This window comes from Parus major, chromosome 10, assembly GCF_001522545.3.
Source record: "Parus major isolate Abel chromosome 10, Parus_major1.1, whole genome shotgun sequence".
In the NCBI taxonomy this organism is placed as follows: domain Eukaryota; kingdom Metazoa; phylum Chordata; class Aves; order Passeriformes; family Paridae; genus Parus; species Parus major.
In genome coordinates this window covers 6,270,162-6,282,536 of record NC_031779.1, presented here as the reverse complement: position 1 = coordinate 6,282,536, position 12,375 = coordinate 6,270,162, and the positions used below count along the sequence as shown (strand labels likewise).

The following is a 12,375-nucleotide window of genomic DNA, read 5'->3' as shown; positions in this document are numbered from 1 at the left end:
GGGGCTGGGCCCGGCGGAAGGGGCGGCTCCGCAGGGACACGCCCAGGGGCGGGCACGAGTGAGGGGCGGGGCCTGCTCGGCCGCTTCCGGCGCGCCCCGGGACGCGGCTTCGGATCAGTCGCCGCACCGAAGTACGAGCACAACGCGCGGGCCTTTGTGCCCTTACTGGATACGTGGCTTTTCCTTGCAGAAAACTGACTTATTTTTAGAGTTTTTACTCTGGTTTCCTTCATCCCCTTGCCAGATACACGTTTTCTTTGCACAAACGAATTTATTTTCAGAGTTTTTAGGTCACCGACTTCTCCCGATGTTCTACATGTTGTGAAGTGTTGCAGTGTCCCCACTGAACAGGGACTTGCCATTTCTAGACTGTGTTGAACAACCTCAAGGGTACAGGAAAATCCTCCCATGGAAATATAAATGTGAGACATCTGAAAAAAATGTTTCCTCTCTTGTTTGTCCTTATGCTAATTCTTCCATCAACTGTGCCATCTCAGAGATTTATTTTTTATATATAAATAAATCTATAAATAGATTAGGATTTGTGACAAATTTCTCAGTTTATTGTCACCTCTTTATATTTGTGCTTTTCCATTCCTATTGCTATGTCAGAACCAACTTCCCTCTGAACACTGATACAGGTGAGAAAAGGGGTTATGGAAATGCACATAGAACATGAGATTACAGTGAATGTACCTCAGGTAAGGCTGCAGAAGTTGATTCAAGTGTTTACAGAGTTCAAATTAGAGTGCTGCTGAGAATAAAATGAAAGGATAAATCCTTATCATCCCAAGACTATTTTAAATTTGTGAGTAAAAGCTAAAGATTTCTGTAGGGAGAGCAGGAGTTCATTGGGATAAAGTCTGAATAAATACACACGCATTAATTCTTACAGAATCACAGAATGTTAAGGGTTTGGAATGGATCTTAGGGAACATTTACTGCCAGGCCCCTGCCATGGACAGGGACGACTTCAACTAGGCCAGGTTGCTCAAGGCCTTATCCAAGCTGGACCTGAAAGCTTCCAGGGATGGGGCATCTGCAGCCTCTCTATGCAACCTGTGCCAGTGCCTCACCACCCTCACAGTAAAGACTTTCTTCCTAATATATAACCTGAATTTCCTCTCCTTCAATTAGTTTATTCAAATTGTCCAACTTATCTATCATACTCACCAGAGCCGTATTTTTTATAGTACGACTGTCTAAGAAACCGCAAAGGAAAGGCACCGAGCACCCTTGGGAGAGCCGGATTCACCTGTTTCCCTCCCCTTCCCGCTGCCGCCCCGCCCCGGCGCCCCCCCGCCCCGGGCCCCGCCGTGACCCGCGGCCGCTCCCCCCGCCCGCACGTCCCCGGCGGGGCGGAGCCGGCGCCGCTGCTGTGATGGCGTCGCAGGCGCTGCAGGCGGAGGCGCAGCCGCTGCGGTGCCAATAGAGAGCGGAGCGGCCGGGCCGGGCATGGAGAGCCTGGCGCAGCCCCCGCCGCCCCCGGGCTCGCTGCAGACGGGCGGCGGGGGCGCTGCCAGCCGGCTCCGCCTGGGAGAAGCGGCGGCGGGCGAGGGCGGCTGCAGTGAGGCCGAGGAGGGCGGCGGACGGCGCAGCCCTTCCCCTCCGCCGGCCCCCGCTCCTGCCGCGGCCCCTCGGACCGCGTCCCCCTCCCGGGCCGTGGAGGGTGGTGCGGCGGCGGAGAGCGCGGGGCTGGCGGTGCCGGAGAGTGCCGGAGCGGCGCCCGCCTCGGAGAGCGGTCCCGCGGGAGCCGGCTCCGGGAGCAGCGGCGCTCCCAGCCCGCCGGGGGAGGAGTCCCGCAGCCTGGACTCGCTGGAGTCCTTCTCCAACCTGCACTCCTGCTGCCCGAGCAGCTCCGAGCTCAACAGCGACGCCGACGAGGCGGTGGTGGCGGGGGCCTCCTCGGGGGGCCCGGCCCCGGAGCCCGAAGGGGACAGGCCGGCGGCGGGCTCCCAGCTCCTCTCCGCTTCCAAGGAGCGCTTCCCGGGGCAGTCGGTCTATCACATCAAGTGGGTCCGCTGGAAGGAGGAGAACACGCCGGTCATCACCCAGAACGAGAACGGCCCCTGTCCGTTGCTGGCCATCATGAACGTGCTGCTCCTGGCCTGGAAGGTACCGGGCGGGCGGGCGCCATGGCGGGGCCGGGCGGGCGGTGCCGCTCGGGCAGCGCCGGCGGCTCGTGTGGCGCCGCGGCGTTCGGGGCTCCTGGGCCAGGGCGGCGTGAGGGCACCGCGGGAAGTTTGTGCTGTTCAGGACGAGGACATTATCGAGAACCCTGGAGAGGAACTTCTGACAAGGGCATGCGGCGATAGGGCAAGGGGGAATGGCTTTAAACTAGCGGAGGGCAAGTTTAGATACAAGGGAAAAAATAGTTTCCCGTGAGGGTGATGAGGCGCTGGTACACGTTGCTCTGTGGAGCCCGGGAACCTGTGGATGCCCCTTCCCTGCCGGTGTCCAGTGCCAGGTTGGCTGAATCGCGGGGAAACGTGGCCTTGTAAAAGGTGTCCCTGCCCATGGCAAAGGGCTTGGAACTTGGTGGTCTTTTAGGTCTCTTTCAACCCAAACCATTCCGTGATTCTTTCGAGAAATATACAGGCTTATTTCTGTTGTTAAGCACGTCTCACATATAGAACTTGGAAAATACACACTGCTGTATAGTATGTTGCCAATGTACTACTTAGATGCTGCTGTCGTATATGGACTTATTTTGTTTTTGTCTTAAAACAGAAATAAAATATCTAGCTGATGTTTACTAACCTGAACAATATACAGTATCTAATAGTTTGCAGATGGGTACAGATTTCTAGTAAGTAAAGATTACTATTTGTAGCACTGAGCACATAGGTGATATTTTTGGAAGTTTCATATAATAAAGTGTATGTAGAGTTGTACAAAATGCAGATTTGTACAAGTAACTGCCTAAGTAATAATGACACATTCATACAGTTACACAGTATCGATTGTATTTCAATTAGTGAATAGATCAGGTAGTGATCAAGTACAGCTTTGAGATCTGGAAGTTCTTGTGCTCCATAACCATTGTGGATGTGGACTTACCGTAGTCTTAAAATTATTTTTTTTACAAACTTTTAAGTAATTTAAATATGAGGTATAATGTAGTTATTAACATGTCTGTGTGGAGGGAGTATCTGTTGGAGGAAAGCAGTAAGTTTGTGTGCATTGGAAAACAAGGATATGGGGCATGTCTCAGGAAATGCTGGCAATTCATCCCCGAAGGACTGAAGAGCTGATAGAATGGAGTCCTGAAATAGGAAAGCTTTACAGGAATAGCTTTTATGTTGTAGCAGCAAGGGGAAGAAGTTTGGTATTGGAAGAGCCTCTTGGTTGTTTGCAGTGTGAGAGGTGACTTAGGAAAAGGTAAGAATGGAAATATGAGAAGAAATTTGTGTAGATGTAGCTAACTGCAGAAGAACAGCTCTATTGGTTGAGTTACAATTTCTACACATTTTTCTGAGCACAACAGCTCAGACATCAGGAGGGAAACTCTGGGTACAGTGATGTTGCTATTTAAGCATCAGTAAAAGCAGTAGAGGGAAGTTGTGTGTGACCTTAAGGTGTTGCTTTATGTAGGCTCTGATGTCTTCAAGAGGGTGTGAATGTTGTCACAGGCTTCAGTATTGAACACTTGTTTTCTGTGCCCCCTCTTCAGTGTCTGGGGGTGACTTAAAAAACCTGCCATTCCCTATTATTTTGTGTGGTGGCATTTTAAAGGAAACTGGTAGTTACAGGATCTTCCTTTTTAATCTTTGATTTAATGAAAGATGTAAATGGGACAGCACTGGTCCTGTTGTTTGAATTTAAGTTTTAGGAGGTTTTGTTCCTTTGCATTCTTCCTTTTCCCTCTGCTGCTGCTCTCCAACCAGAATTTTAACTGACATTGTCCTGGGTTCAAATACTGCATTAGTGAGAATTAAGGTAATACCCAGTTTTATAAATAGGCCAAAATCAAAATACCCCTTGGGAGTGCCCTACTGTTTCATATTGCTCAGATTACAGGAAGTTTACTATAGTTCTGTCTGTGCAAAACCTCAGCAGAATTTACATGAGCTGCAGACAGGCAGCTAAACTGGTGAAACTGTCATCATGAGTTATTATTTATAGGCTTGAGGGTTTTCCTATTAATTGGTTATATTTTGTAGTTGCTTGTAATTGATTTTCCTAATTACTGCCTCTACAAATTGGCCTTTCTTTTCCCCAGTTCATAGTCAAGAATAACATTGACACTGGTTGGGGTGGAACCTCATCTGTACATCACTGACAGTAGCTTGCTACTTACGAAGGCTGAGGACGGATGTCCACCTTCTCACTCCTCCTGAACCATGATGAACACTAGACTGGGTTGAGTAGTTATAATTTGGGAACAAGAAGGCAGACTGAAAGATGAAAACAGGCAAAAGTAGAGTGAGAATACAATAGTACATGTTAGGTGAAAAGAAGCTACATGTAATGGGGGAAAAGGGTGTAAGAAGGTGAGGAGGAAAAATATAATCACATCAGGGAATAAGAAGTTAAACAGTTAGGCTTTGGGTTCTATTCCCTGTATCAGCCATCATCTTTCCTTCTCAGAACTCTGTTCTGACAGGGTTGAGAGTTCTGGTCATCCTGTGGATAGATTTGGTCTCAGCCAACTTAAGTGCAGTACTGGTTTGGCATTTGGGGTTTTGGAAATTCTGAAATAGTAGCACCCACTGTGACAGTTCAGATTCCATTTTGGAAATACCAGGTTTTGGAACTAAGCTTGTGATAAACCTGCTACCTCTCTTTTATCCACTACTTTCAAAGGATACATGAAACTTTGAGGTGGCAGATTGCAGAAGCTGTTTTTTAAATATTAAAATTATGAAATTACTTTTCTTTTGAAGTGTTTTTGCAGTCTGCCTGTCTAAGTGTAACTTGCAGTTTAGCCTGTAAGAGGGAGAGCCAAGGAGTTCTGCTACAGGAGTGTTACAGAAATGTTCTAAGAAGAAAAAAACCAGAAGCACTATGATGCCAGCTTGGAAAAGTAGCTGTTGTGCAAAACAGTGTCATAACCCCTTAGACTTATGTGATGGAAATGAAGCAGAAGTAGGGATTGAAACAAACATTTTTAAATGTATGTACAAGCATGAGTTGTGTCCTCTGATGTGGAGTAGTGTAGCACACTGTTTTTCACTTTATTTAAATCTGGAGATTGTTCAGTTTTTGCTCAGGCCCGTAGCTTACTATGTGGTTAAGTTTAGCAATGTAAAGTTGGCTTTTCTAAGTGTCTTTTGTGATCTTTGTTAGATATAGTTCATGCAACACTTTCTGATGACTTCATTATGACTACATTAATTTAATTAAATGTAATTTGTGGCAGGGGGAAATGTGGCAATCATCAGATGCTAAAAGCTAAAGTGAGGGTGCCATGTGATTCTGCTCTGTGCTTCTTAGGTAGGATGTGTTGTCTTTCAGCTGAAGAACTCTGTGAATCTTAACAAGTTGCACAGAAGTGGTATATCTGAAATGTCCAGGGAAGATTTTGAAACATAAAATAAGCAAAGGGAAAACATTCTACAATTTGAATATAAATAATATTAATACTGTCTTGAGAAGTGCATGCATATGGAATGTCATGTTGTAGGAGAAAAGCGCCAGTCAAATGTCTTTGAAAGGTTTTTTTGTGTCATAATCCTCTCAATAAATGGAAGGAGCTGTGTTCCCTACACATCTAGTTCTACTAAAGTTTTGGTAACTTTTAGAACTGTATGAATTACCTATTGAGGTATCATAACAATTATGTAAGTAAATGTTATATAACCACTTTTGTGCTTAGATGTATCCAAACTGATGTGCAGAGAAGAGGTAGAGTAAAAAATTCTAGTTAGAAATTGTTAATTTTAGGTCTTCATAAAATGGTGTTTTTCGGAGGAGCTGAGCACAGCGAGCTCCTGCTGATTTGCAGTCCATTTGTCAGAGGCTGCAGTGGTGGTGGCCGCTCTGCGGGCTGGCACTGGCCCTTCACACGTGATGCGCTGTCCCTGTTGCTGAGCTCTGTCCGTATGGCCCGGCTTGGCACAGATTGCTCGCACAGGCTGCGGGCCCCGGCCTCCCTTCCTCCGGCACCTGTGGGGTGAGGTGAGCCCGCAGATCGCAGCCTGGAGCTGCGCCCAGGCACAGCACCAAGCCCAGTCCGAGGGGATGAGGGGAGCCTGCCTGAGGATGTGGAGTGGCAGCACTTGCTGTCGGGCTGTTGTCTGACAGGTTCACAGAGCTGTTCCTGCCAGGCCAGGGGTGCTTATTTGCAAAGAACATTAACTGTTTTTTTGTCAAAGCTGCTTGAAGCTACCCTTACTTCTCTGAAACACTGTGTTCAGAGGACTCGCATCTTTTAGATAAACATGTTTTGAGACTATAAGTCTTATATAAGACTTATTATATAAGCCATTAGAAAATTTCTTGGACCCTTTTGATATTCATAGTATTTTCAGAAGTGTTATCCTCTGTGCATGACTATATCACTTAATTTTTTTTAAGCCCTTCTGTAGTGTGGAAGAATACGGTGGAAAATTAGTATTATGTAGTTTTGGGATTTGTAGTCTATTTTATAGAAACTGTAAGTTTTATTAAACAATATATTCCTTACGAAAATTTGTTTACCGGTCTTATCTTTTAATTAAAATATGCCTCATCCATATGTCATGCTGTAGTTGTGTGAGAAAGACTAAGTTTCCCACTCCTGAGTGTAGGAAGTAAAATGTAGCTAGTTAGAAAGAGCTATCAGGGTGAAAGACCAGGAAACTGCAGTAGAGGGGTACAGGAAATGGGTGGGAGTTGAGGAAATGCACTTTTCCTAAAATGTGGAATTGATCTAAGATGTAGCAATTAAACATTGAAACCTATTGACAAAATGTGTCCCTCAAAATAATAGATTGTTATGGACAACAGCAGCTTCTACTACTGTTGCTTATGTTGTTTTCTTCTGCTCATTTATCTGGACGACTGTGGTTCCGTATGAGGTTTTGCTCTCCCTTAAGTTCTAAGGTATTTTTCGCTCCCATTTCCTCTCCACTGTACATTTCCTGTCACTTAAGTACTTGCAATGAAGCTCTGAACAGCTGGGAAATGTCATGTTCTCTCTGTATCTTTGGGTCAGCTCTGTTCAAAAGGACTTAGAACTGTGTTGGAACCCCATTAGCCCATTTTAAAGGTGTGATCAAGGTCCCACTACACATGCCGGCCCTAAAATTGCCATGGAGTAACCAATTAACTTTGCTTAGCATTTAATCAAGCTGTGAATTTTGAGACATAGCTTGCTAAAATATCCAATTTTGAGAGATCCTGGAGATGAGTACAACCACATTGCTTTTTCTGCAGTAAAAAAATAAATGTTTAGCTTTACAGTTGTGAGGGAAAGTTCTGTTTGTTAACCAGTGATATAAAAAATATGTTGTGCTGTTTGTACATGGAGCTCAAATATAGGTTAGCTGTGGAATTGTGCTTTAGAGTTGGTGTTTGTCATGTAAGCATGCTTCTAGAGGTTCCAAATGTGGTGCAGAGCAGAAACCCCCAAGCAATGCTGGCTGAGCTGATAGAAATGGTTTAAATAAATAATAAAAAGAGCTAACCAGTCCTGAAAAATCTTCACAGGAGTCCAGTTAGCAGTTGAGGGGGCAGTGCTGATTTTCCTTCATACTGTACTGGCACATCAGTGCCGTAGCACTTCAGGCAGGGCTGGTGGAGGTGATGCTGCTCCTTAGGTGCCTTAGGGGCTGTGATGAGCCCTGGCTCAGGGGTGTGTACAGCTAGTGTTTGCTAAGATTTGAATGTTGCCAGTCCCAACTGGGAGTTTAAAAGGCAGCTTTTTGAACTTGTAGTCTTATTGTTTACATGGCTCAATACACTGTATTTTTGTGAATACTCAGAAGGAACATTGTGAACAGGATCAAAGAGGATGAAAGCATTTATCTTATTGAGCATTAGTTTTGGGAGGAGTTAATTTCTGTAAGTTACTGTCAGTTGTCATTCATTTCATATTTTCAAAAAACCATGTGTCTATGCACACATGCCTGATTTTTCTTTATTCCTTTCCCAGATCCCAGTACTACCAGCTTCTTTATGTGCCCACCCAAGTAGGGACATATTTCTTATAAATAACAAAGCCATATTAACTTGGGTCTCTTTCTTCTCCCGAATTTAATGAAACTTCTTGTGAATTCATATATTAACGCATTTAGCTTTCGTCAAATATAATTAAAATTTATAAGACAGACATAGCCCAATCACACCTCATTTTCCCTGCAAAGTTATTAAAGTAGCTCTGTTTTCATATTGAAAATTGTCTCCATCACAGTGTGAATGAAGCAGTGTATTGCTATACTGTATATTTGAGTTTGGGGTGCTAAATCAAAGGCTTTATGTATATTGCTCTTCTGTCTCCTGATTTTCTACTTCTCCCTTCTTCTCTACAACCAGAAAAATGGGTGGAAACTATTAAATCTCAAACATGAATTAACAGTTTCACATCATGTCTTTCTATATGTGTCAAAGAGAGCAGTGATCAGTATTGAGGAACTTGATTAAAAAAATTCCCAATATAATAAATACCTTTTCTAGACTTTGAATTGTAAGATGTTGGAGAGTGATGGGATGAGAAAATTTAGAACTGAAGAGACCTTAAAAATTAACCCCTGAGACAAACCAACCCTAAACCCTAGAAAAATGAAATTTGACATTTATGCAGAGAAAAGTTGAGTACATTGTGTTTGAATTCCTATGGTATTTTTTTAGATTGCCAGAAGCATGTCTTTGTATGTGTCTGTGCTCTGGCTGTTGTATTTCTTCCTGCAGTAAAAGGAAGTGTTCAACCAAAAAGTTTACCCAGGATTCTGGAAGAGATGAGAATGCAGAAAGCTTTTAGCTCTGCCAAGGTGGATAGATTTAGTAGATGATGGTAGGAATAGATCAAGAAAGAGAGGAATGGAATTTTTACACAGAGTTCTGTGTGTCTGGTCTGCTCTGTATGGAGGTAAACCAAACCCTTGGAATGTGAATGTGGGAAGAGTGGCTGGGAGGTCATTTCCTTACACCTGCACAGGTCCTTGGCTTCCCTGTCCCAGCAGCTACTGACACTAGATCCTTTACAGACTTTGTCTGTAAGCAGAAACTTTTTGAGCTAATACTCAGTTAAGAATTTTAATGAATTAGAGAGTCAAAGACTTGAAGAAGATGTTTTCTTAAGCAGTTTGCAGTCTGTTAATTCTGAGTGCTTGTAGTTGAGCCACTGCATTGAGTGGTGTGAGCCTCTGTGGAGGGGGATGCTGGAGAAATGTTTTGGTCGGTCTCTATGCAGAGATGTGCAGGTGGGAAAAAGTGCTGTATACATGTGGTTTCTCTAAAAACCTAAATGCTTGTTTAATCTCTTCTTCTGGCTGCTATTTAGTAGAGGTCCAGTATGCTAATGGCCTTATAAACTGGTGAGGGAAATGTAATCAGAAGTCTTTTGTCTAGAAATACCATGCTTTTGAAATTGTAGTGTTTCAGTGTTTAAAGAGAATATACTTTTACTTTGACAGATTAAACTGCCACCAATGATGGAAATCATAACAGCTGAACAGCTGATGGAATACTTAGGTTAGTAATTATAATAAATCTCTTTCACTTGTATGTTGTACTTTGTAGTGTGTAGTAACATAGAACTGTTTTATTTATTTACTATTTTATTCAGCTTTTCATGTGATTCAGGAAAACTGCTTACAGTATTCGGTGACTCATGCTTTTACTTTACTGTTTTTAGAAGCTTTCTGCACTGCTTTCTAAAGTGATTGGTCTTGTTGATGCTGTTGGTATGGCTTAGTGCACCAACACATTGACAGATTTAAAGTTATTCATGTCTGTTACAGTGTTGTTTTATTATAGCTGACAGAATGTAGTAAGTCAACTCTGTCTTTAATTGTCTATAGTAACTAATGCTTGGAAGTATGACCCAATTAAAATAACAAAAATTACTGTAGTCCTCAGAGATCTGGGTTTCATTTGCAGGCACTACTCTGGTATCATATTCAGTGTTCAGAAAAACTGCAGCTCTTTGTATCTGACAGGGCTGGAACTTTAATACCCCTAATGATCCAGGTGTTAAAAGTGGAGTTGTGATAGTACTTAAGCTGTATGTACCACTTTTCCTCCCCTTGTAGCTTCACAAATATAAAATGTTTGAACTTAGTAGACTCGGTATGATTTTTCTTAAGGAGGAGAAAATAACCCTAACTATATTTCCCTTTTTTTTACTTATAAATGATGTAGTCTGTTCTTTTCAGAAGTAAATCGGTGACTCTTCTGGTTGAAGAAAAAAGTTACCTATATAATTTTCCCAAAAAAATAAGAGATCTTGTTCCCTATGTCTAAGCATTTCTTAAAATTGCATTGATGACACAATACTGTCTGAAGTCATTACATAATTCCAGTTGTCTAGATGGGTATTCTTTCCTGAAGGCATATTTTAGCTTCTGGAATTATCTTACTAAATTGAATAATAAAATTGTGTTCAAATTATTTAGGTTCCTATTCACTCAACAGGACTAGCAGTTACAGTTCTACAGTTAAAAAAAAAAGCTGAAACCAACAAAGCACTTTCAAGTTAAGCGTATAAATTAGGAAACCTATAAAGATATTTTTCTGAGTTTAGTAATGGAGCAAGGGAACAAGTACAAAAACATTGAAATAAAATCTGGACAGTGGATACTAGTCTCTAAAGATGTTACAAATCTTGGACCTCAGTGTTGATTAACTAGTAAGTAGTTAATTAGCTTTGTGTTGTAGAAGAAGGTGAAATACAAGTGTTGTGGTTTAAGCCCAGGCAGCCCCTTTCTCACTGCCCTACCAGTGAGATCAGGTAGAGAATGGGGAGGGTAAAAGCCAGAAGTCCTGGGTTGAGTTGAAGACTCGATAGAAGGAAAGCATAGCAAAACAGGGAATTAATTCACTGCTTCCCGTGGCAGGCAAGTGTTCAGCCATGGCCAGGAGAGCAGCGCCCTGTCACACGTGGTGACTTGGGAAGAAAAACACCATCACTCCCAAGTGTTCCTCCTTCCTTCTTCTTCCCCCCACTTTATGTGGTGGGATGATGTGACACGGTCTGGAACAGCCCTGTGGTCAGTGGGGTCACCTGTCCTGGCTGTGACTCCTCACAGCCCTCACCAGCACGGCCCTGTGAAGAGCAGGAAGGGCCTTGGCTCTGGGCGAGCCCTGCTGAGCAATAACAAAACATCTCTGCTGTCAGCCCTGTGTTCAGCACACATCCAAAGCACAGCCCACACCAGCCACTCACCAGGGGAGAAAGTTAACTATTCTCCAGTCAAAACCAGCACAAGTTTTATAGAATTACTGCTGCATAAAACATAATAAAACATTCACAGTATCAGTCAGGTTGCCTTTTTAAACTGTGTATAGAATAACATACCTTACTGTAAACAGTTTGTTCTTTTTATATTTTTAAAGCTGAGGCACAGAGGGAGGTCAGTTTTTGATTAATGAAAATATTGGTATGATACCCCAAGAGATTATGAAATGTTGCTTTAGTAACAGTGTTGGCCATTTGAATTTTATTTCTTAAAATGATTTTATAAAGTTTTTTATATTCATATTTTACTCCATAACTATAACTTTCAGGTTATAAAGCAGTGTGATCTCATTAATTTAGTAGAAAACTTCAGTTGTGGTATTTATTATCAGTCAGATTCAGTCAGAAATATTCATAGAAATGTCGAAGCTTTGATTGTGAAATAAATTTCATTTCATTTCTGCTTTCTTTTAGGAGACTACATTCTTGATGCAAAACCTAAAGAGATATCTGAAATTCAGCGACTTAATTATGAGCAGGTAGGAGCTTTTTTTAGCTGCTCCTAAAACACAGTTGCTTCCTCAGTTGGAAGGAATCCAACCTTCCTTTTTAGAGGAAACTAAAATTACGTTTCTCACCTAGGGTTTGTCACCTTGTTAAAAACCAGAAGCACACAGACCATTGTTTCTAGTTGGTTTTTTCCTGGGCTTGATGTAGAGTAATAATTCTATGTATATGCTATTAGTGAAGAAAAACTCTTACCTATTAACACAAGATAAGGGTTTTTTTTTTCTCCCATTACGAGCATAATGAAATAAAATGGGTTTTATTGAGGAACTGTAACACAAAGGTACTAATAAAAGTATATTTAGTTGCTTTTTGAAGTCTTCTGTTACATGTCCTTCAGTTGCTCTGTTCTGTGGTGCCTGCCAGAGTTTCTCTGAGCATGTAAACTGAGATCTGTGTTATTAATTGTGATGGACAGAAAGAGGTTGATGCTATGTCATGAAAGGCAATATTATTTGCACTGGCCACTATTTTTATGTCATCACAAA

At 42.6% G+C, this 12,375-nt stretch overlaps 1 protein-coding gene across 4 annotated transcripts in view; it reads left to right on the top strand.

Annotated features, from left to right (window-relative positions):
• The first annotated feature begins 1,363 nt into the window (after positions 1–1,363).
• Positions 1,364–12,375, top strand: part of MINDY2 (MINDY lysine 48 deubiquitinase 2) — a 32,809-nt gene continuing 21,797 nt past the window's right edge. For 2 of the 4 annotated variants that reach the window (XR_001523558.3, XR_004498902.1), the window contains exons 1-3: positions 1,456–2,115; positions 9,558–9,615; positions 11,795–11,859. Coding sequence is in view for 2 of the 4 variants with exons in the window: in XM_033517014.1 (XP_033372905.1) it covers positions 1,456–2,115; positions 9,558–9,615; positions 11,795–11,859 (783 nt within the window). In the remaining 2 variants the exon portion in view is untranslated. Of the gene's footprint in view, positions 2,116–9,557; positions 9,616–11,794; positions 11,860–12,375 lie in introns of all 4 variants that reach the window. The other 2 variants (XM_033517014.1, XM_015638919.3) reach the window with 2 other exon arrangements.